At 39.2% G+C, this 26,267-nt stretch overlaps 1 protein-coding gene across 1 annotated transcript in view; it reads right to left on the bottom strand.

Annotated features, from left to right (window-relative positions):
* Positions 1-26,267, bottom strand: part of slc2a13a (solute carrier family 2 member 13a) — a 63,903-nt gene that overhangs the window by 23,424 nt on the left and 14,212 nt on the right. Inside the window, exons 3-4 of the mRNA XM_007577731.2 lie at positions 24,485-24,693; positions 222-330 (exon numbers count right to left, since the gene is read on the bottom strand). Coding sequence (XP_007577793.1) covers positions 222-330; positions 24,485-24,693 — 318 coding nt within the window. The remainder of the gene's footprint in view (positions 1-221; positions 331-24,484; positions 24,694-26,267) is intronic.

Genomic DNA, 26,267 nt, shown 5'->3' with positions numbered 1-26,267 from the left:
CTCCACTGCTATTTAAGAAATGCCATAAACATGGCAGAAAAGTTTATGTCATCAGCCCACCTTGAAGTAAAAAACAACAACAACAAAAAAAAAAAAACAATTGGGCAAATAAATGATAAAAAGCCTAAAGTGACTGCAACTGCCCCTGCTGTGCGTTTACTGCAAATATAGAGCATGTTTGTCGATGCGAACTGTTTCCCACGCCTCGCATTCACACTCACATGACCGTGTTGATTCCCGAAAGCTGCTGGAACATCTGAAGGCCGCATCCCACCACCAGAGCTCGGCGAGTCGGGGGGTAGGTCAGCATCCGCCAGATCACAGGGCCATCTGGAGACACGAGCCAAAGCACAGCAGAAATTAATTACTGTCTCAGCACGACCTCCACCCCCCACACCCCCCCCAAAAGAAACGCAAAAATCTAATAAACATTCAAAACAAACTTCCCTCAGACGAGGAGAAAGCAGCAAGACGCCTGCTGCTGCTGCATAACTGAAGTTGACAGAAGCACAAGAACTGAAACAAAGAGTCAAACTTTTGGGCTTTTTATGAAGTTGTAATTCACCAAGAAGTACGATTTATTGAATCTACTTGTTTACTTACAACTTAACTGTACACATTGTGTACGTTGATATTTTGTGGGTGTTTACAATTTACTTCACATGGAATGCCAAAAATGTCAGAAATTTTGAGGTTAATCAAGAAAACTGGAATTTTCCAAGTTTGAAAAGTCTAAAATTTGCACACACAAAAAAGAAAGAAAACTGAGAAATTTTGAGATTAAGCTTAGAAATTTTCCAAAAGACATGGAAATGTCAAATTTAATCTCAAAGTTTTGCAGTGGTTTCTAGTAAAGTTTTGACTTTTCTAACTCTCATTTCTGATTTTTCTTTCTTGAACATTTCCATAAATCTCAAAATTTGAGTTTTTTCCTCAAAATCTTTCAACTATTCAAACTTAAAAATTCCCAAGTTTTGTATTGAAAATGTCTGAGATTAAGTGTTTCCTCTCACATTTTCAAACTCAGAAACCTCCATGTTTTTTTCTAGAAAATTTCTCAGACTAATCTTGAAATCCTGAGATTTTCTTGCAAAGTTTCGACTTTACAAACACAGACGTCCACATTTTTCTGAAAAATTCTCGAAAACAATTTCTGAGATTTTTGGCAGAAATGTACTCCTCCTTTTTTTTCTTCTATCTATAAGGGCCCTCACACGCCGCCGTCAATCACAGAGGTCACTGAACCTTCCACATGAAATCTGCTGAGGCTTTTTCAGCCTTTCTGAAACGTGGGAACGTTTATCTCTGGGGAATCAGCTTCCATCTTTCCATTTTAGACACTGGACTATCTCAGTGTGGGAAGAAAAGAAATATTTGAATTTTCTTTGGCCGAAAGGAGTCTCAAATTGGCACGACGGCGGAGCCACACTGTGATCCCCAGCACAAGCAGACAACTGCTGCCTCCAGGAGGAAACGTCTCAATAAGAAGAGGGAGCGACTGGACAGACACTGAAACTGCTTACTGGAGGAAATACCCAGGTAGAGCTAAAGAGTAAAAACTCTCACATCGAAGCTTAAATACGCACACAGGACATGAGACACATGCTGATTATTTGGGAGCAGCTGCGAGTGGGAGGACTCTGGACAGGAAAACGTGTCCTTTAACTGTTTGACAAGCGGATCAGGCTGTGTAAAGGACGCCCCTGCTGACACACACCACGGTCCTCCTTTTCTTGGCCGCCTGTCACATTTCTGTCAGGACATTAGTTTTCATTTCGTGTCGCAAGGCACCACTTTTATAACGGCAAAAGAAATTAGTAGAGATGATAAAACATCTCATTTTGAGCCATAAAGAGTGTTTTGTTTTCAGTCTGCCTGGTTCTTTCAGACTTTAGCTCATTTTAAAGTCCCAGAGTGACTCCATGTCCAGAAGCTCGTTTATGTCACTTTCTGGAGAGTGTGCTTGATGCTCCTGTTTAAAAAAAAAAGACAGCAATTGAGGAGGTTGATCACACAATGCAAAATTTATCATGTGTAACCGAGTTGAAAAATAAGTAAACACATACATGGAAATGTGCAGTAATGAATGATGTGTAAATGTCCAGTTTTTATATTTTCCCAACTGTTTAGCCGATCGGCTTTAATATGCCAACCTGTTTATAGTTGTGCTCATATGTTTGCATGCCCTGGTTTTTTTTTTTTTTTAATTGATTTTGGCTGCTTGTTAGAGAATGGCAGAATGTTAGAATCAGAATAAGAAACAATAAAAAAGGTAAAAACCTTACCTTTTTAATTAATTTTAATAAAATCAATATTACGAAAATAAAGTCATAACATTATAAGAAATTAATAAAATTACACAAATAAATTCCTAACATTATCAGAATAAAGCCATACTTTGAGTATAAAATCATAGTATTATGAAAATAACATCATATTATTCTTGCAATTTTGTTAGAAATGTTAGAAACATTGTTTTAGCTGCATATTCATCTTTTACGACCAAGGATGAAAACTACAATAAAGGAATATCATCATTGCATTTTAGGCAATAAAATGTTTATTATCGTATTTTTAAGAAATAATTTATTTGTTTATTTGCATCTTTTAATACATTTCTAAAAAAAAAAAGAAGAAGGTTTAAGTGGTTAGCTGAAAAAAATCTGACTAATCTTCAGCATAATGGATAGAATAATCATTGGCTTTAAAATCAACCAAAGACAGACCGGCTCACTAAAAGCCCAAAAGAGACAACGACGTCTGCGGTGATGATGATGACGATCTCCATATGTTTCTTCAATAACGAAACTCTCCTCTAACAATGAAAAGGAAGTGTTTTTAAAAGCCCGGCGATTTCCACGCCATTAACCCGGTAGAGTTTGATCGGTCGATCCCGAAGGACCGGAGCGGAGGGCCGTTATCCGATTACCTGGCGGGGAATCAGATTTATGGACCGGAGTGAACTATCAGGACAGCTTAAAACCCACACGAGGAGAAACAACCCCACCAGCCGAACATTCACCAAGCAATCATAGAATATTGGGTGTCAGTTCTCTTTTCCCGTCTTTCCCCCCTAATGAGCGGCACGAGGGTTAAAGCGGCATCCCAAACCCGCATGCTGAAACAATCACAGCTCCATTTCCTCAGATGAGCGCCACCCAGCACTAATTTAATCAGATGACATACTGGAAAGGAAAAAAACAACAAAACATGAAAAAATTAAAATAAAAAATACCATGAAAAACAAACCAGCAGGCAACCAGTCAGGCACAAGCGCAGTGATTGGGTCCCACAGTACTGCAGTAATTGCATGTACGTCTTCCACATTGAAACCTTCCAGCACCATCTGTGTCATTTGTGGTCGATCAATGCAGCAATTATCAACTATTTTATCCCCCCTCCCTCGTCCGTCGAATGTGCTCGTCGTTAAGGCGAGCAGAACCTGAGCTCGGTGCTGTTTTTCGATTGGCACAACAATAAAAGCACCCTTCTTTAACGTAGTGTAAGTCATACTTACAGGAAAGCTAAAACATACGCAGAGCCATGCTCAAATGCAAGGCTGTTGTGATGTAGAAAGCCTGAAACCAGCTTTATTTGACAAGATAATGTCACAATAAACCAGTTAATTGCACGATAAATTAAAACGAGCTCAATAATTTTTCTTGTACGTCTCTTTCTATCAAAAACTGGATGAAAAAAATCCCTTTTTTGAAGGACAATTTTCTTTACAGAGGCTTTAATGTCCATTTCATTTGTTGTTTAGCTTGTTTTGTTGATTTCTTTTGGACGTTTAATATGTTTTACATTTTCTGTGTTAAATGTTTGTAAGAAATTAATGTTTACTGATTATATGACTTGAACATGGTCTCAAAACAACAATATTATCAGTTATCGCGATAACGTCTGGGACAATTTATCATCCAGCAATATTTGTTCTTGTGACAGGCTTAATCCAGTATAGTCTAAATGAAAAACTAATCTGTTTATTATGGAAACTGGCAACAAAAAAATAAATAATAACCCAGTTGCATATGCGTGAACTATTAATTTAATATATTATAATAACAAATAGGAAATTATATTTACCAGAAATAAAATAAAACTTTTCTTGGAGGAGTTTCTTGAAAATTGCATCCTGACGCTAAGGCTACAGTTAGCAAACAAGTTACAAAGGGTCACTGATCATTGTTCAAAGGTATCAGTCAGGGGAAGAGTACTGAAATAAAAACCTCCCATTACATTGTATACATGTGTTATCGTCCTGTCTTGTTGTTTTTTTTTAAATTGATGGGGGGAAAAAAATCAGATTAGGTGTTTAGATTAACAGTTGACCTTTTAGACTTAATTTAAATTCAAAGAACTGAAAACACTGTAAAATATGGCAGAGATGGCATCATGCTCTGGAGTGGATAACGGGGTTTTTTGATGAAGTGGGTGAAATTGTGAATAGTTTTAAAATTTTGACCTACAGGTGTCTAGCTAGAAGAAAGAAATTAAAGAATTTCAACCGTGGGCATCTCTCTGAATCCATCTATACATCTATACAAACAAAAGAATGACTTAATGAGAGGAGTATTAGAGTTCTGAAATTACTTACTTGAGTTAAAATGGATGTTTCTAAAATACGTACTCATAATCTGGTGGATTTAGAGAATGTTTAGAAGGTACAGAGGACAAATGTTGCAAACTGCAGGATGGAATAGAGGCAGAATGCAAAGCAGCAAGAACACTGGCAATATTCACAAACACAGAATCCAACGGCGATTTGTAAATCCTGGGTAAATCAGGCAAAATTTGGGTCAATCTACGGATCAACGTGTGGTCCAAAGTATCAGCAGAAATTGAACAATGTCCAATCAAGAGGCCCAGAAACAGGCTTCTCCCATCCGACCCAATCACGACGTCCTGGGGAAGCGAGGGCTCGGAAAGCGACTCCACTTATGTAACAGAACGGGCTGCAATCAGGAGCTGAGTCCCTGCAATCTTCCACCTCGGCCCATCGAATCTGCAATAATTATTCCGTCCACATACTCCGTGTCTCCAACGCTGCTGCTCTTCTTCTGCGCTCCCTCATCAGAGTAAGAACACGACATCCTGCACTCCATGCCGTCGAGATCAGAACAAGGTTAGGACTGATGGGGAATAGAAATTAGATCCACAACTGTTGTCTGTGGAGCTGCTGAAGAAGCTAAATAATGCAGAGATTTGGTTGTTTTAACCAGGAATCAGAACTGGGTTAAGCTAACGTCTTTTGTGCATTAGTTTCAATTGTGAAAATTGCGATGGGATGAGGTAGTTTGTCGGCCGGATTGAAATTAGAGTATTTCACAAAACTGCAACGGAAACTTTTTTTGCATCACATGGGTCACATTGACCAACAACTGGATGTTACTACTGGCAGAAACGACGAAGAAGACGTCAGGAAGTGTTTGGAGGATGATGACGCGGCATATTTTTTTATTTATCTATCGCATAAACAAATTTATTCATGTGGTTCCAAATGTGCTTTTTATTTAATGGAAACAGTGCAGTTGCAAAATTGTATTTTTTCAACATTAGCAGAAAATTTACAGATTTCTGTGCACATTCGTAATGGAAACACAGCTGGTGTAATTTAAATAAATATTAAATAAAGATCCCAAAATGTATTGTTCAGCATAATTAAAGTAAAGGAAAAAATGTTAGGAAGAAGTCTGCTGCAGGGTTAGCGTTGTAGAAGCTCAGAAATCAGTTCCACACATCTGTACACACACCTTTCAGACTTGCCAAGACTCACACTAGTTTCAGTTGAAATTATGTCTTCAAATTCGTATTACTTTTCCAGCTGTTCAAATATGTAAGAAAAACAGACTGCTGTAGGGTTTCCAAATTCGCTCCACATAAATGAGAGTGGCAATCTAGCCTGTGCTAATGGAGCTTCCAACATCTAAAACATTGTCTGGAAGGCGGATAATCAAACCCGCTAACTATCCAAGACTCCCGTCTGCAGATGCTGGGTAGCAGCTGTGTTTGTCTGAGGGCATGGAGGGGCCAGTGGTTGCCAGGAGCCCAACACCAGCGAGACAGATGGATGGAGCAATTGGCATCGCACATGCAGAAAATATATGCAGGTGTGGTCTCGGAGCCTGCACCAACACAGCGGGAAAACATGCCGTCACTCCGGCACAAAACCAAAAAATGTCTTTGTAGGTAATGGATCCAACTTTCTGTGCAGGGTGCTGTGTTTGGACTCGATTTTCCCAGATTTATAATGGTGGAAGCAAGAAATTAGGTTAGTCGTTCAGGAGTTTGGGAAGAGATTATATGCATTTCAGTTATGCATTATGGTTTTATTCCCCCGATAGGTAGCATGTATTGTTTAAATAAACACGGTAATTCACTTCTCTAGTACCAGTGGAAGACCATAAGCTCATATTGCTCTTAAGTGGAGTGTTTGCTGCTAAAAGCAAAGCTAAAGAGTTCACGCAGAGTGTGTTTGGTGAATGTGAAGATGTGGGTGGAGATAAAATTTATGACTAATTCAACCCCAAGGTAGTATCATGATAGCACATTAAGTGGCGACAAATTGTGTTTGCAAAGCTTTATATCATACACATGCAGAGAAAAGTGTGTGACCAAAATAATGTATTTTAAGCTTTTTTCTTCACTTATCCAGACATTTATCCAAACTTTAGAGAGTTTTGAGTTTTTACCTACAAGACAACTGAAATTCACACAAACCTCGTTAATGGAGGTGGTTCCATGTGTTCTGAAGGAAGCTCGTTTCAGTCCTTGTATCTGGACGTTGCTCTTTCGATCACGATCTACATCTCATAACCATAAGTGACGGTAGGAACATTGATGAATTGGTTCAGCTTTTCCTTCAGCGTGACAGACACCTATTCAACATCGGCAAAATTCCTCCAGGGACAGAGTTGTTCCTCTCTGGATCCACAAATTGCTGGTGGACTGGGCAATCAAATCTCCATGGGTCCTTCAGCAGATCAGCAACATAAAAATTCTAGTCCACATTGTTACTTTTCTGGGTGAATTCACATTATAGTTCACTTTTATCAATCTCTACTTCATTTTCCTTAAATGTGTGATGTGTTTGGGGATGTGTGACGGCATGAACAAACTCTGATGTGGACCAAAAAAAGAGACTCTGGTCTCGGTTCTGTTGAAGTGAAGTCTGGTGTGGTTTAAATGAATGCCAAGCGGACCGGAGACCACTTCAAAAGCAGAAACTAGACTGTAGCGCAGGGCATTGTGGGAGAATATAGCCAAACCAAACGCACAAGTCTAAAACTAGTGAGAAATGGCTTCTGTTACAGAGATTACAACGCCACACCACTTTTGCTTCTTTTTCGTGAGGAAGGAAGTTGAGCTCACGACTTGTTCAGACATTTTTGTGTCATTTCCTTCAGTGGTTCTTGGTGCAGCACCACTGCAGGCAAGGGTGTTGTGAGGTTTCTCAAAGAGTTAAGATCGTTTGACAGTGCAATTAAAAAGCTAACTGCACCAACTGAAAAATGGAACAAATGTTGCAACTTTGTGCGTCAATCGAACCTATCGAGCCTACCGGACTATAGAGCAATCAACTCCAACTTTTGGGAATCAATTGGATTCTCCTTTCTAACAATGTAGCGTATGATTTTAGAAGAAGGATGAGAAGTGAGATTCTTCCGACAGTTCGAGCACACTCCCCTCCAATCCAGGGAGTACAATACATTTTCTAAAAACTTAAATCTCACTTCAACAGCCAGGAAAGCGACTTTCTTTTTGGTGTGACACTGATTACATCAATCCACAGAGCCAAAGACACGGATGTTAGGTCCTCGTGTCATTCTGTCTTCTTGTTTATTTCCGTCTGTGTTGCCACCGGTGCTTTACCAAAGGTAGGATAAAAACCGAAATGAAATAAAAAAGAAGAAAGGAAAACACCAAGCATGACTTGACAGCGTGATCTTTCGGTTTTCAGCTTGAAAAAAGTCAGCATCTGCTCATGCAGGTGAGGATCGGCTCGTACCAGCAGGAGCGCGGCGATATGTCAAGATCAGAGAAGGTCACGAGAAGAGCTGTCACCCGAGATTTGTCCGCGCCACCAGCTCTGGACGCAAGCCGCTGGCGGCTCATGAGAAGCATCGTCACTGGAGCTCAGTGTGATGCAAAAAGAAGCAATTTGTTTTGCTTCGATAAAATCATATCCGTCTAGCAGGTGTTGCTGGCGGTGGACGCTCAGTCTGTAGCGGTCGCTGAGGTGTCTTCATGAGGTAACAGCCAGAAACAAGCTGCTGCTACTTTGAACTCACACTTTCTATTTCATATCTGCCCCTTCTGCAGTTGTGTTAGTTTTTCAGTTTGAACACATACTGTAAGAACTATTACATCATTCCCAGAGTCAATTTTCCACAAACTGCAAAAATAAGGATTTAGTTTGTCTCATCTTGTAGGGGAGTTTGTGTCAACCCAACATTTTTTTTTTTTTATCATGCTGAAATTTATGGCTGTGTAAAAACAGGAGAGATAACGGAGCAGCATAAAATGTTCTCTCATGGAGTAAAAGTTTGCTTTAATTTCCCTCCCTGGATGCAGAGCTGGTGACGGGAGCAAGGAGGGGATCATGACAGCTCCACCATCGCACAACTCTCCTCGCTCAATTATTAATGAGCAGCTTAAAGCCTACTGGGAAACAGGCAAGAGTGGAAAGCTTGGACGAAGAAGCTCTCTTTGTTCGCTGTTTGTGTGTGGGGAATTATTCTCACTGTTGGCTGTCGGAAGCACAGAGCTACGGGCAGAAAACAGTCGTTATTTCTGGGCTGCTTAGGCACAGAGTACCAACAAATGTGGACCTTGAAAGATAAGGGATATGAAAAACCCAAAAGTAAGCCGAAGTGCTCCAGCACGAAAACAGCTTGGAGTTTGAACATACGCCACAAAAACAAACATTTCAGATGTGATCTACACTTGTGACTCTACTTAGACTTGAGATTTGGGATTAGAGTCTTAGAAACTGTCTTTATCTCATGTCGTTATGTCGTTAAGATGATTAGTGTAGCTTATTTAAGTAAATCTTATCATAGAATATACAGTTAACATTACGGACCATAACTGGTCTGTACAGGGTTTCTGTAGGTTTCACCAACTCAAATTTAAGTCTTTTTTAAGACTATTATTAATTACATTTAAGATCTGTATCACAACAGAAAATTACAGAAGAAATGTACACATTTTGCAATGCTCTCTACAGCCTTAACTCCCCAGGGCCAATCTTTTTGAACAGAATGCACCTTACCTCATGAGGGTTAGCGTCACAAGTGAGCCCATGGTAAAGACAAATGTCATCAAAGCCGGGCAACTGGCAATAAATTTGCACTTACTAATGATAGATGCAAAAAAAAATCTTGCGAGCTAGTTTTGTTTACTATGTGCTAGCTAACTATGTACAGAGTTAGCTAGCACTGAATGGTATATTAGCTGCTACTTAGCAGTAACTTCAACCGATTTGAATATGTCTGTGTGTGACTCAAACCTGACAGAAAAGGGCTGCAAAAAATTAAAAACAAAAACTACATAGAATATACAAGATTAAATATTCCTGCCATGGCAAAATGTAAGACCTGTGATTAACATATTTGAAGCCAACCTAATTAGAAAAAATGAGTTTAAGACATTTTAAGGACTTAATTTTAGATGCAAAATCTAAGAGTTTTTAAGTCTCCTGTAATATTTCTCGACAGTACGCCCATTATTGTTCACATTTACAGGTAGTAAATATGCTAAGTACTTAGCATATGTGCTAAGTAATATATTACCTCCCAAAATGGAGCATTTGATACATTTACCAAGGATACAACATTTGCATACATCTAGTGAATATTTTTTCTTATTAATTCTGCTTACAAATACACAGCCTCAAATAAACTCCACATAAGGTCCAGCTAAAGCCTTTTTTTTGTCTTAAACTGAAATGCTAATTAAAAAAAAAACATCATTAGCTGCAGTGCAGCTAAAATGCTCTTGGGATAAAAAAGTAAAGATTTGTTTATGCCTATTGTAATCCTTGAAATATCAGAGAACTGCACATAGAGCTTGGGTCTTATAAATAGCATATGACTAACAGATGTCCTAAGGCCTGCCAGTGGATGGTAACCATGAGCTCTCGTTGCACATAGACAGTTTTACCAGGAAGATGTGATCCAGGAGACACAACCAATCATCCTTCTGTCTTTTTGACACAAATTGCTTTCTGCAGCTTTTCTATTATTTCAATGTCAATGGGGGAAAAAAACAACAATTTATTCTCATTAAGTTGATCAACTTAAAACGGATTTTTAAAAAAATCCAACTACAGTGTTTGAAGTTCTTGCGACCTACTTCTACACGCAGAATGGTTGTCATTACTTTAGCAGTCGATAAAGCAGGCGACCAGCAATGGCAAACATGAGTCACTAAAGCAGAGTGATAGCTGACGTCGTCACCGGTGACGTTTGCTAAATCCGTCTGTTGCATGAATGCAAGCTGCGACCTACGTTTCAAAAGACGAAAAGATGTGTGAAGCCAGAAGTGACCCCTATGTCTGTAATAAAGTGAATGGGGCTTAGAAATGGAAAAAACTTGATGCAAAAATGGAGTAGTATAAAGATTGGATTAAGAAAAAAAAGAAAAAAACAGGTCTTGGAACAGGAAGACGGGTTGTGGTACCAAGTTTGGGAGGGTGAAAGGGAAACAAATCGACATGGCAAAAAGAAAAGGAAATGAAAGAACAAAAGTAAATACAAGGAAAGGAAATCCTTAAAAAAAGAGCTGCCTGTGAGTTGCCTGTGAATCTTTTTAAATTCTGATTTTCAGGGAATCCACAGATAACGTTGTAACCTATAAAAGCGACTTAAAATCAAATCATCAAAGGTGATAAATCATAAACAGCTCATGTATTCAAACTCCGAGGCAACTGGATTTTGTGCTGAGTTCTCACTCTCGATCTCGTCAATGTTTTAAAGCATCGCCTTCCCTTCCTGCGTACGTCACTCTCACCTCCCGTCTGAGGGGCCCCGAGACCGGCTGAGAGGCTTTTATGCAACGATTGTATCAAGTAATTGTTTTTCGCAGAGCAAAGACTCCCAATGTGCTCAAAGGGCTTAGTCAAAGCAAAGCCTCGAAAAGATTAGGTAAACAAACGGAAGTCTCATCGATCTGTTCAAGCAGAGTAAATAGTTCTGGACAACCTCGGAAGGAAAAAAAAATGGAGAGAAAGCGACAGATGAGCTGAAAAATTGGATTTATAAGGAAAAGGTGAATGATTTTACATCAAACTGAAAGGTGAAAATTGTCCTTTTAAACTTGAAGTAACAAACGCACAAACAAGTCTTAGGGTAAGGTTAATGTACTTTAGAAGTTAATGGTAAACCTTAGGGTTGTGGGTGTGTATTTATTTACACCAAATCATCATAGAATACTCTCATGTAGCAGAAAGTGTCTTTTTCTGTTTCTATTTTAGTGCCAAGCTAAGCTGTATATAAATATATTATTGTAAGTACTCCACACCAAAGCAGTGCATTAATGGTTAATAATGAAAACTTAAAGACGCTTAAAGAAATACTGCTTTTTTAAAAAAAATCAGTCTCTGTGAAACAGTTGAGGCTCCTGGTTATTTACAACAGTAGCAGAGATTGCTGGATGTATGAAAGCCAAAAAGTACAAAATTGCTTAGTAAATGGTCACCTTGGATTCCAGTGGGGCCTGGCTATGCTAGCTTTACAAAACATTTAAGAAAGGTAATGGTCGTCTTTAGTTCTGTGCATGTTATCAGATAAATATATGGTCACAATCTTGCATCCAAAAGATAATATCCATGTATTTTAACAGCATTTGTTTGGCAGCAGAATAGAAAAAAAAAATAGTATAAGATCATTTCAAAGGCACGCCACACCAAAACAGTGCAAGACTGGCAAAAACAGGCAAGACCTTAAAAATTAGCCTGGCTATTTTTATTCAGCACGACGTACAGAAAGCATGACACAGTTTGCGACGACTGTTGGTGTTCAATAAATTGAGTTAAGTACATTAAACATTAGATCCCTAATAGGCATGGAGAACTTGCTAAACGTCCCTCATTGATGATTTAAACAGGGGCAGTGCAGGAGGGTGGTGAAATATATTTGACTTTTTCTGTTTTTAGATATGATGAGAACTGATAGGAAAAGTTAAACCCAGCGATTTACATTTGAAGCAATTATCTGATCCCATTAAGATACGAGTCAAATGTTCCAGCAGCAGGACCATGTTCATTAGGTTTGTTAATTATATCTAACAAAGCTTTGTTCCTTGCACTCATTTCAGCGTGAAAAAGAGAAATAGGTAATTAATCTAGATTTTTATCCAAAGGTTTTGACAATTTAAACAGTTGTATTTTTCACCCTTAATGTTTTAATATATAACAAATGCCTTGCTATGGCAGCTCCAGGTACCGAGATGAAGAACAATAACGAAATCAAAAGAATTTTCTCTCTGGAGCCAACGTTGCCACTATGTCCTTAATCAACACAAGCCTTAGCCTCTGTGCTAGACAGATATATTATCATACATGCTGCAGAGCAGAGATATGAATGATCAACAGCAGGTGTTCTGGTCAAAGGAATAGTGAATCGTTACGTCATTTTGAAGCTCGCTGGCGGTAGATTTAACGAGCCATTAGAATTCATGACTCCCCAGAGACCCGCCTGCCTCTGGCGTAAATGACAGGCTGTCCTCCCGACGGAGATGAACAACCTGAAGGGATTTCAAACACTTAGAAATGAGACCAGAGAGGTCAGAGAGGTCAGAGGGGACACAAATGCTGCGCTTAGCAAACTTGTGCTGATAATTCACGTTGTTTTCAGATTGATGTTTCATATTTTTTATCTCAAAGATTGTTTCATGGGAAAAAAGGAAAACCCTTAGCGCAGCCTGACCAGCTAGCTTCGTGTCAGTATGGTAACATTATGACCACCGGTGAAGCTTCTAATAGTCCAGCTGAAATCCCACCATCAATCCAGCTTATAGACCGAAGTGCAGGTGTGCTTGAAATCTCTGAGTTTTTCTTGCATGCAGGTATTGTGGCTTTGTATGAAAATGGCATCAGAATATTGACTGAATTAACGTGTCAAGATCACCTTGAACTATCAATGCCAATTTGATGATTGAATAACCTAAATGACACATTTAGGTTATGTGTATTTAGCCAATAATTTAGCAGGAAATTAGGTTTTTGAATTGAAAATGATGCCTGTTTTGGCAATAAATGTTTTTTTTTAGTTAAAATGCCATTAATTAATTCATTACAGACTCTGCAGTTAACTCACACAATCAGTTTGATATGTAGACAAAAGAGCCCATTAATGGTTCCTAGATCATCATTTAAAGCGCTGCACGCCTCACTTGTTTTACTTAAGGTCAACGAAAAATACAGAACGTTCTACGTGAAGCCGAAAATACAGGAAAACAGCTCTTTCACCGTCAAAACCCTGCGACAAAAAGCTACATAAATGTCCTTTGTCACATTGAAATAAGTCGGAACATGCATTTTGTTGGATATAATTTACAAATCAACGAAAGAGCGTTTGCGCGTCGACTTATGAGGACAATTTAATCCCGCTTCTACTCTTTATTCCCGGCCACTGTGCTCAGGAAAACTATTAGCGTGCACGCTAAGTGCATATGCCTTCTTGGGGTGAGTCACAACCTTACTGTTGTTATTGTATAGAAACCCAGGAGAACATTGTCACAAGTCAAAAGTAGCACTAATTGCCATCAAAGTGAGCCCTGTGATTTCCAGCCAGTGAAAAGCTCCAGTCGTGCTGTTAAAAACCCCTTTTGTTGATTCCCTATTGTGAGCCGAGTGTTATTCAAGGCTGAACGCAGAAGATTCAACTTTGAGCTTCAGAAAATTCATGAAGTTATACAATCGGTTACACAACCTTATGTTCTTACCTGATCTTACAAAGTTTTAGTAACTGGCACAGACATTCAGAGAACAATGCGTTTTATCGCTCCGAGTCCAAAGCAAACGTTCTGCCTTCTTGTTTGACGTATTATACAAGTTTCCAGATTTTCTAGTCTCTTCCGTCAGACTCACTTCAAAACTTAACTCCATTTCATCCACCAACGCTTATCGCATACACATCGGTTTGATGTGAACACTGTTCATTCCCGAATCAGGTTACTGTCTGACACAGTGTACACGACCACATTTGTAGCAATTGTAGTTGTAGTTTTGTTTTGTTTTTTTCTCTGACCTTCCAGAAAGACAAATGTGGCTTTCTTCAAAATGTTTCGGTTGCGGAAGGCTTGGGACAATCATGAGTAAGAAACTAGACATATGTTACACTGCAAACAGCTAAAATATTCAGTGCAATACCTTTAAAGGTGACCTATGGGCTATACAAAATATGTTCATTAAAAGTTTTGCACAAAAATAATTCTTAGAGATTTTAGTCTGCTCAGTTCTGCATATTTTGAATTCCTTTTTTTTAGGGTTCTGCCACCTTAAATCCAAATAAGCTACTGCTGGCCACGCCCCCATCTCAACATTTACACTCAGATGTGAAAATGGCTCCAAACAGATGTGCAGTTGTACAACTGTAAATATTTGAAAAGCAGAACTGGAGCATCCTGCACAACCAACAAGAATACAGTTAGTGGTTTCCGGATGGTAAGTCTACAGCAAAACACTTGTCTTTTTCCAGCAGCCAATGTACAGCGTATAAAGCGGTAAAACTCCAGTGGGGTTGCTAGGTAACAGATTGGGCCAGCGGGCCGGTTGCTAGGTGAGCGGCAGTGCCTGCTGATTTGTGACGTTGCTTTCTGGATATTTTTGAAACGACTTGTTTTCCAGACACCAAAAAGCGTTAGCTCAACACCAAAAACCGGTGGGGTGGTTTTATAAACAGTTGGGTTGTTAAAGTGAATTTTGCACAATAAGTCCCTTTTAAGCTTAGAGAGGTTTTTTTTTCTCGAATCAATATATCAAAAATAATGAATAAAACATAGAGATACCCGCATTATGAACTCAATTCTCAATGTACTTTAACAGCAGAAGCAGAATCAGATTTCTGTAATAAATAAATAATTTAAAAAATCAATTGTGTACAACGTGGTCTATGTTTTTCCCCAACATCACCACATTTACACGGTGAGTTCTTTTGATAGCTCTTTGGCAATTTATTTTGCAAACATAAAAACAAGTAGCATCCAGTCCATCAGCAGAGCACTGCCTTATCTTTAAGCCAATTATCGTTAATCAAACTCTGTGTTTAACTTTTTTTAGCTTACCTGTTTCTTTCTGTTGTAAACAGATAAGCAATCCCGGAGCTCCTCGGCGGTTATTAAGCGGATTGATTTTTCAGCAAAAAGTAATGACCACCGTGACCACTCACAAGGCCCGGCTCATGCTTCAGAGATCAATGAAGCCCCCGCCGCAGGTCATAATTAAACAGCAATAAAATGCTGGACAGCATGAGCGCGGAGTTCAATCCTTGAATACTTGCGTTTGGAGTCGCAGTGAACAAACCAGGGGTGGGTACGGAAAGCAATTACTGGAGTGTATAGAAAGAAGAAAAAAAATTTAATTCCCTAATCTCCTCTGTTTGCTTTCATCAAAAGCAGCTTGCTCATCCTCCACTAATGTAGCTTCCATAACAAATTCCCAGGTGGGACTTTGGGGGTTTCATCTTCCTGCACTCTGCCATGCTAACCCCGCCATAAGCTCATTACTGTTCAAAACGGGTCAAAGCGCGTCATTCCCACATGTCTTGTATCAACATATTTCTGCTCCCCGTAAACGTAAAGTTCCTCGGAAAGTGTTTTGAACTTTTTGGTTTAACCTTGTGTTGCTCATCAAGCATGTATGTAGAAATCAAAGTGGGAAACCAACACAAATTAGTTAAGTTAGATTACATTGAGAACAGCGAAGGTTGGATATGGGAAAGGCAGCTGCTGCCTTCAAAATCTGTCAAATTACGACACCTAAAGCTCATAGGGTGGCCGGCTCGATCTTCTTAAAAGGTATTTGCTTCATCACGACTTTTTAACCAAACACAGATCAGCAGTAGAATTTCACAAAACACTCAATAATCTTAAATTATTAATGAATAAGAGCGAAAATAAAGGCTTTCGCTAGGGGCTAATGCTTAAAAGTTCTTCTGGGTGTTTTTTTCCCCCCTGTGTTCTTATGAAAAAGAAGAAAATAAACAACAACATTGCAAACAATGCTGTAAAATCAATTATTTACAAGTGTGCCGAGGCAACATATGAACAGCCCTCTTTTGCAAGTAACAACGCTGTTCTTTTCAATTATCTGGAAACGGCTGGTCAAAGCAAGTCCAACAGGGCAGCAGCTTGGAGAGGAGATTGCTTTGGAGCACAAATAATGGGAAAGTAATTGCTTTCAAACTGATATGAATAAATATAAATAAAAAAAAGCTCTTAATTTTTCCAACTGTGTGCACCCATAGGCTTGAGTTAGTGTTGTATCTGTACTCCATAGTTTAAGAGCTACTTTTAAACTAAGTAAATAAGGTGAGATGTACTTTCCACCTTAAGCACACTGCAGCCAGGGCTTCAATAATAATAATAATAAAAAAGCCTTAGATCAATTTGTGTCCAGTATTCTGATGGCCCAGTCAAAGTTCAGACCAGAGAATCTGTTGAATAATGCTTTTCAAAGTTGCCCTTTATCTCATCCGACAGCTTGCCACACTTCATCAGATTTTAATAAACCAACTGTGTCATTTCCCCCCCCCCCAGCTTGCAATTACCAGAGCACTTTTGGTGCTACTTTGCGTTTATCCGGCAATAAATTATGTTGCAGATTGTGATAAATGAGACTGAATGCGAACCGGTCCAAGGCGTTGTGAACACTTCTGTGCGCCTCTGGTTGATCTGGCACGATTTTCAATCGCAAGACAAACATCGGGTGGATCGGCACGTTTTTCTCTCGGTCTGCCGATTGTGAAGTAACTCACGACATGGCGGGAGAAACGCAGTGTATATATATATATTTTTGGGCTCTTTATGAAACGCTCTCGCGTCGCAGCCTTCTCCGTCGCTCAGTGTCTGCGCGTGCACTTTTGTTTTCCTCTAAGAGTCTGCCGCTCGCCGCTTCGTGGAACGAGAGTGGCTGTGGACAAGCTTTCCGAAGAAATCGATGCGTTCAATAAAGTGCATTACGGGCTTATTGTGACGAACGCACCCGTGGTATGTCTGACAATTGACCTGAAATGTTTCCTTGGTATTGCTTCTCCGTCATGATTGCTGTCCCAACACCTTCATTTTCCACTTCACTTTCTCTTCATCTCCGGCCTCTCTGCTCCTTTCTTTACCACTTAGCGTGAGAGGCGGCTATTTATGCTGGTCGATTTCGGAGCGGACAAGCATTTCAATAAAACAGTAAAAGCAGGGGGATGTATCAAAAGCGATAACATGAATGAAATAATAAAATATCGTGAAAAAAGAATTGAAGTGTCTCAGACATCTAAATTTGGATGGTTGGATTTAAATGAAATAAAAATATTCCCAGTTTTGACCTCTAGAAGATTCCCGCGGGTAATATCAGCTCCTTGACTTGTCGCCGTCTGCCATTATGAAATGCTGGAAGTTGATCACTGTTAATCTCCAAGGTAAGATGAAAAAGACAGTGTGAAATATTGTTTCTATGGTAACCTGTCCACTTTTGTTTTTCCAGTGTATGCCACACACAAACACATTCATATTCTGCGGGGTTACCGTCAACCTTTCACAGGATTTAGCTTTATAGAGCAATTTACAGGCAAACATTTTAGTTTGGTTTAGTGACGGAAGAAAAAAAACCAAGCTAATGTGGAAAAGATAAGCTGATGTGTCAAATATACATACTTTTTCTTTTGCTTCGTTTCATCAAAGCAATGTTCTTACAAATGTTCCAAATTAAATGAATGCTATATTACATTTTGAAATTTTGAAAATAGTGGCGGCAGCATCACTATCCTTGGAAGAAAACATCTCGGAAACTGCAAAAGATTCCAGACTAGAACGGAGATCCATCTCTTGGACACAATAAATACGTTTTTATTTATGCGTTCTCTTTGTATCGTATATGACTGAGATGCTGCAGAGAGCCGCTGAGCAAAACCTGACGGAGGACATAGAGTAGAAAGAAGCCTGAGCTACGAAGTGAAGGGGAAAGAAAAGGAAATTGGATTCATCCCTCAACTAATCAACCTTGACAACAGAGAACAACACGTCTCTGGAAGACATGGCATCTGTGCCGTCCCCGGGGGTCGCCACGGGCCACGGCGAAGAGCCGCCTCTTATTACACACACGCTCACAAATAATCACACTCCGATGTGCAAAGGCAGAGCCGGGGCTCTGGTGGGACTCCGTGCGCGAGTCCAGCGGTCTCGTTTTCGTTTCGCCCGCTTGTCCTCTCTGTCGCTGCAGCTCATCCTCGGCTGAGCACCAGGAGAAACGCAGCAGACACACACTCACACAACTTATGCTCGGAGTTAGTGGTTCACATTTGAGCCAAAAGCATGTAGTAATCTAAAAAATAAATAAAAAAGTTTCACTTTAAACTAAAGCATTCTTTATTTTTAGCATGTCTGTACTTTGAAGTTTGCTCAGCAGACACAGTACATCATTTTCTTTTGCCAACATTCTGGTTCCCCTGATTTTTTTTTTTCTTTTTTTCGGGTTGATGGTGATTGCGGAAATCTGACCCGCTTCACATTTTCTCCATGATGTTTGGGAATAAAAAAAAAATTATCTCACTAACTCAACCTGCGAAGAAAAAGCAGAAAAACTTAGGTTAAATTGCACAGTAGCAGAAGATTCCAAATAAAACTTGCTACGACCAAATTACCAACATGTAGTGGGGATGAATATGGAGGTGTGCAAATTGGAATTAAAAGAAAATTTATTAAATTAATGGAAACATGCCAATTTTCATGCCAACACGAGTCATGTGTCAGCTGAATGCTTCTGGTGGAAATGACGACGAAAACTGCAGGAAGTGGGGGGAAAGCAAACTGGCTGAGAGGCTGAGAGAAGCTGAACTAGAAGCAAAATATGGTTGTTTTGTTTTATTTTTGTTTAGCTTATAAATCTGTGTAATATATATGCTTAGTATCCCAATCCACACTCCATTCCAATAGGTGGTGGTAGTGCACACCAAGACATTAAAAAGAGGAACTAGACGAAGAAAAAAAAAAAAAAAAGCTCAAACCAACTGGGAAAAGTGCAACAGTGTACAAGAAGAAGAGTTAATTTCTGCCAAAAAACTCCATAATTTTGAGATTAATCTCAGAAATGTTCTAGAAAAAACAAGGAATTTTCTGAGTTTGACAAGTTTTTCTTGCTAATGTTTGACTTTTCAAGCTCAAAAGTTCTATTGTAGAACATTACTGCGATTCATCTCAACATTTCTGAGTTTATTCTAGCAAATATTTGACTCTTGAAATTTTTTTGGGTGGAAATTCACTCTTTTTTTTATCTACAATGTCCCTAACATGCTGTTGTAGAAAAGAAACACAAGAACAGAATGCACAAAGGAATGAATTCATATGGCAACAACTTATTGCAGTAATAACTCTGAGAAACGAGATTAATGTTTCAAGACATTTTAAACAATAATAAAGAACTGAAAAGTGATATATATAAAAAAAAAACACCTGGATAATATGAATCTTTCCTCATAACGGATTAGGTGACCTTTAGAAAGTTGTCTGTGCAAATCTAGTTATGTCCTGCTTTCTTTTCTCAAAATGTCTTTCTTCACATTTTAGAGAAGAAAATGTTACCTGTTCCTTTTTTATAACAAGGCTCTTACAAAAGGCTGACCTTTGATCTCACATTATTTGACTTTGCTCGAAATCAGACACAATAAACAAACAAAGCATAAAACATTAACTGACCTTTTGAATCCGCTCATGCCGCTCGGTGCGACTGCGACCCGCTGTAGTTATTTTCCGTTCAGCGCCGTGATGCTTAACGTTCATAAATGTTCCTGTCGCCCCTACTCTTCGTCTTTACCACAGCTTTAATGGCTTTTCTGGAACAGTGACACGTTTTGACGTTACATGGGCGTCAAACGTTTGGATTGTTTTACAGCGATAGCTAACAAACCTCAGGTAGGGTTTTGTTAGGGCTCTGTTAGTTGTCGTGGTTGGTGTCATCAGATTAAGATGAATTATTCATGAAATAATTTGATCTTGTTTTAGTCGAGGGTAAAACTGAAAGTACAAATTTTCACTAAGTGGAAAACGTTAAAAGCAGTCTGTTAAAAGACTTAGCATAAAAAACATTCATATTTTACACCTCAGCTGTCATAAAATAGCTTCTAGCTTGCAAAACCATGTAACTCAAGTTAAAAGTAAATATTTAGTGAAAGTTGAGTTGCAAATTAAACTGTTTGGCAGCATTAAATTGACAAATAATCCAGTGGGCTAATTGCTAACAAAGTTAGCTAACCGGTCAAAGCTAGCTGTGCCAATGATTGTAAAACAAACTTATTCATAACATCTGTCATATTTAGGTTTAAAGTTATCACTTTGTAATCCACACTTGTCCTTTGAATGGAAGTAATGTTTAGAGTTTTGGATTAGCCAAAGTTCTGGCAAGAATTTGAGCAAAACATTCCTCCATGATGGATCTTTCCATCGCCTCTGATTAGCTTCTTCCCCACAGCTCACAGCGTGGCTTTTTTGTTGTTTTTATTAAGGCGTATACATAAGTGGTTCAGAATTAAAGAAACAAGCAATTATTACAAGCAAGATTTGCTTACAAAAAATAAAACAACTAAAGATCAACTGGTCTCCACTCCTAAAGATTTAACATCTGAATACGTTGGTATTTTCTCAATAGTCCACAGCGGCAGCTGAAGCTAAGACAGAGAGTGAACATAATAGTTAACAACGAAAACAAAAAAAGTTAAAAAGCAAAAATAGTTTCAAAAAGCCCATAGAAATCCAAATCACATGTGAAAATAGCTGCAAACAGATGCAATCTTGCGTCTTTGAAAAGCGGAAGTGGAGCCTCCTGCACAACCAACAAAGATGTAGCAAGTGGTGTCTGGATTGGTAAGTCTACAACAAAACACTTGTCTTTTCCTCCAGCTGTTGTACAGCAATTAGAGCGGTAAAACCAGCTGACCAAACATGCAGGGTTGCTAGGTGATGAGCTGGGGTTGTTATGTGAGGGGGAATTGATATTAGAAAGTTCAAACGTTTTTATCAACAGCGCTCTGTGTCAATGCTCATGGTATTTTCTTTCACTTTTGGAGCTTGTGATGCAGACATGTGCTTTTTAGCGATCCAGTCACCGATGCCATTAGACTTGGCTACTTCCTGACCTCACGTGGCTTTCACGTGTCGCATTTTCACATGTGGACTTTAGAAGAATACTTCTGGAAGAGTTCCACGATGTGAACACAATCCATCATCATCTGGTGGAGGCCGAGCTCTTATCAGAAGGTTTTACAACCTTTTCAAAACTGACAACCATCAACATCTGGCTGCTGGCTCATTGGTGATTTCCTTTCATGCATCGTCACGAAGAGCCAACGTTAATATTTTACTGCTCTTATTGACAAAAAATAAAAAAAAATATTAACCCCCACATAGTGAAAACCTACCATTTTTGCTTTCAAGGTAACTTAATATTACTTAATATTGAGTTGCCCAACACAGAGGAATCTAAATACAGGCTGATTCTGGAGGAAAACTTGTTAGAGGGAGCAAAAACTCCAGAATGTGGCAACAGTTCACCCATTTTCCCTTCCACTCCATAATAACGCACCACTTTATGTTGGTCTGCTGGATAAAATCCTAGATAAACATCTTGAATATTTTGGATTTAAGTGTGAAAAAGTTTTCTTTTTCCCGTCACACCCCAAAAACAGACAACCACAACAACAAAAAAGCATAACCTATCATGAACGTGTAGGTATTTGACTGCATGTGATTAGCTTGTGCTGCTGCGTCCTCGAATCAGCCTGTGTGCGGATTATAGAGGGATTACAGGAAGATCAAGATGAGACATGAGTGAAACAAATGTAGGATCAGATAACAAAGCCGAACGGACCGCTGTTCTGACAGCAAAGTCGGCACGCTGCGAGTCACAAACCAAACGTCTCCGAACGTGCGGTGGATGAAAAGGTCAGCTCACTGTCCACCAAATTAGCACTCATATCATAAATCAATTTCTTTTTGCATTGATCTAAATCAGGTAGGGCTCAAACTTGTTGGATCAGTTATTCATCTAACTTTAATATGTACTTTTTTTTTGTAACAGAAGTACAACAATGAATAGTGGTGGCAGTGTGTTTAACCAGGGAAAAAACACAAACTGGAGGAATGCTACTCTTACATCTTTTAATATTATGCCAGTGAAAAAGAAATCCCAATTAATTTTTATAAAATCAGTGTCGACAAGTCAAAGCTTTGCCCTATTTTATTTATATATTATTTGTCGTTTTTGCAACGCTTCACTCATCTTTCTGAATAAGACTGGGAACGAGCTTTTATTACTGAAGGGGTAGTATTGTATATTGTCCAGGCACATAATGCCATTTATAACACAATCAAGTAATTATGTTACCTTCAGTTGTTATAAAAATGCTGCATCAAATATCACTTAAAAGAAATTTGACTTTGTAATTTAACGCCTTGAAATTGGGCCGCTGTGTCTTTAAAAAAAAACTCCTGCTCATTCTGAAACTCCGCCTTCAGGAAGTCATCACAATACAGCTTCTCTATTAACCCTTTAGCAACGTTTTTACCAGCGCTGCACATAGAAGTAGGTTGTATAAGGAACTCAGCAGATATTCCACCAGGTGTTTGCTAATTGCTGCTGGCTAGTCTACAGAAGCTGAGTGGGAAAGAAAGGTATATTTCTGATGAGGGAATAACATTATAACATGATGTAAAGCTCAAAAAAGTCAATATTACATAATACTGCCCCTTTAAAGCTACTGCAGCTCAGATTTCATCAACAAGCTCTGGTTGGATTACTTGTAAAGAAAACAATCCTTTTGTGACAATTTTCAAAAAGATCGAAAAATGTCAAATAAACATCAAGCAGTCCTGAAACCAGCAGCCAGAGCGCCCTGCGATCTACTGCTCAAACTGTGCGACTGACAGGTCAGCAGGGTGATTCTAGGACTGCAGCAGCAGGCAAGTGAATGATTTCATGTTCCTCCAGTGGGAAGGACTTCACGGCTCCACAGGAGGAGAACATAAACAGTCTGATCAGCCTCGCTGTGGATGAAATCAAAGGGATGGAAAAGAGAGCTGCCGTCTTCAAAGCTCGGGGTCCTGACTCTGTCAGATGGGAGTTGTTAATAACAAGCTGAGGAAGCCTCTGTGGACTCCTCCAGCACAGTATGCAGGCCTTAGATTCTGGGAGATTTCAACTGCCTTGAAATGACTGTATATTAGAAGGTGATAATGTAGAGCACGTGTGTCAAACTCGAGGCCAAATCGGAACCCGCCGTAGCTTCTAATGGGTCCCTCTAGATTCCGAATTATATAAATCAGCTCTGCCAGTTATTCGCAAAATTCACGCAAAATCAACATATCCCCGCTGTGAGTTTATTACAATTTTTTTTTTTTTTTTTTTTTACAAAAATGACTGCTAACTAGCACCTGCAGGTGGCCGTATTTCGTATTTTTACAACACTGCTTATTCAGCCTTACTTTGACGTTCATTTTGGGAACATTTCTTGAAAGTATTTCTAAATGAGCGCCACAAAAATCTGGGATTTTGATTGAAAATCACAACAACAATCACCAAATTTTGGAGGGACTGATCGATGTGAAAAGACGTTTGAATATTACAGTGGCTTGCAAAGGTATTCATATACCGCTTCTACCTTTCTGTGTTTTATCACATTGAAACCACAAAGGTAAATGTAATTAATCGGAGATCAATATGAAACATCAACAAAAGGTGGTTCCACAAAGACCCAACCTTATAATAGATTCCTATTTAGTAACATTAAACAACCCATTTAAGTTAAGTAAGTTTAAATAGTGAGAGGAAGAGACAGCAAAGAATGTGTAACAACATCCAACAACTTAACATGTAAATGAAACGTTAAGTTCTGATTAATAAAAGAAGCTCAGCATGATGAAGGTGCTGTGGGCCGTTTTCTCCTTCAAGGGCTTTGGAAACTCAGTTCCAGTACTTAGCATCATCAACTCTTTCAGATTTTATGTCAGAAAACTTGATGCCTCATCAGAACACGTAGCTAAATCAGTACAGAAACGGTTAACCAGACAGTAAATCAGACACAGCAGGCGTGAGATGAGCCGAAGACAAGAGAGCTTAAGAAAAGACGCTGAACCTGCAGCGATCAAAAGCAACCAGAGATCCCTCTGTCTGCACCTCCGACGTTGTGACATGAAACACCGAGCTGTGTTTGGTGAACGCCAGTGAAGACATGATGTGACTTTCCAGATCACAAAAGTGACTCTGTCGCATTGTCAGCCTCACCTCCTCCGCTGTCCTTCTCCTCTTCCTCGATGCTGTTCTTGATGCTGTCGTACTCCTCGTCGATGTTCTGGTTGCCTCGGATCTGGCTGAGCACCCGGCGGGCCTTTTGGGTCAGCCCGCGCTGGATCAGCCAGCGGGGGCTCTCCGGCAGGAAGAGGAACCCGACGAACTGGAGCACGGCGGGAAGCACGGACAGACCCAGCATGTACCTGGAGACGGAGGGAACGCGCGGAATGAGGTCTCTGAAAAGGTCTGGCTGGGTGTTTCTTAGCCGTTGGCGTCAGGTGGTTCGACTCATTAAAATTCAACAATAGCACAATTGGTAAGGGTTTACTGAAGTCCTGTGCTTCAAAGCTAATTAGGCAATTCAAATTCCATTTTGTTTATTCCCTGAACATAATAAGCTAAGCGAATCTATAGCGGTGGAAGGTTTCCCCCAGAAAACTCACTAAGCCCGGTGGTTGGGTGCTAGGGCAGACGTACATCCAGCGTCCCGTCGTGTCTTTGAGTTAAAATTTTTTTAAAGTTGACAGGAAATTTAAAAATATCACTTGATAATTATATGTTATCAAAAGATTGGAAGATTCATACAAACTATAAAGTCAACTATAAAGTCACCAACTATAAACTCTTAAAAACTACAAACATTTTAAAAAGACTTAAAGAAATAAGAAATGTTTAGCCTGGTGGGGCACAAGTAAAGCCTGGTGGCCCGCCAGGCTTATAATATACATTAGGAGAAACCCTGTGGCGTATTGCTACATGTATTCGTAACTGTCACAGTACAGAAAATCCAACTCAGTCGTTAAGACTTCCACAAGTGAAAATCAAAATAACTCCACACCGAAGCAATGCCAGAACGGTTAGTGGTGGCTAACACATAAAACCTCTAAAGGCTGTCTGTTATAGTTTTGCTATAGATCTGTAGAAAGGTTCATTACAGGCTATGTAAAGTGTTGAAAAAGAGTCACGTCACGTGGTTGGTAAATGTTTTAACGCTTATCTATTCCTTTAAATTTTCTTGATACCGTTCTCTACAGTCTTTCATTTAGGAAGATGTCAAGGCATTACCCAGATAGACAGTAGCTAAAGCACTCCACACCAAAGCATTACCCAAATGGTTGGTAACAGTAAATTCTGATTGTTTTCATTCAGCACTGTGTCACCTTTTAAATTCAGATGAGTGGTGAGCATTTTACTGTTCGGTTGTTTTTTTGTTGTTGTTGTTTTTTATTCTGAAACATTTGTTGTTTGACAAGTGGATGAAGAGACACAAAAACAGTAATAATGATCCATCCAGCTTGATTATATTCATAAAAATGTGAAGAGTTTGTGTTATAAATAGCATAAGGTACCTAAACAGACTAACTTATAGATATACATTTTAACTGAAGGGGATGGATTTTTTTTTTTATGCTTAATGACCAAAATCAGTTTAACGAAACCCTAGTGATGCTTTCTAGGGTAGGCTGGGTTCAGGGACTGTATAGAATTCAAGCAAAAAAATAAAAAATAACATTTGGTGACAGGAATTTCAAGAAGCTTGAGGACGGGAGATAAAAGCTGAGTTGATTAAAATAAAGTGCATATTTAAGGCTTTTCACTCCACTCAGCAGCAAGACGCGTCACTCAGGAAACATTTCAACTTTCAACTCCGCAAAAGTCATCATCATGCATGAATCACACCAATCAGACACTTTCTGGACAATTTCCTCAGACCTGCTGGCTTCTGAGCCAGATTCCTTCTTTTTTATAGATATGTCTATATGTATATATTTATATA

Source organism: Poecilia formosa, unplaced genomic scaffold, assembly GCF_000485575.1.
Source record: "Poecilia formosa unplaced genomic scaffold, Poecilia_formosa-5.1.2 Scaffold9, whole genome shotgun sequence".
Taxonomy (NCBI): domain Eukaryota; kingdom Metazoa; phylum Chordata; class Actinopteri; order Cyprinodontiformes; family Poeciliidae; genus Poecilia; species Poecilia formosa.
This window is presented reverse-complemented; position numbering and strand designations above follow the sequence as displayed.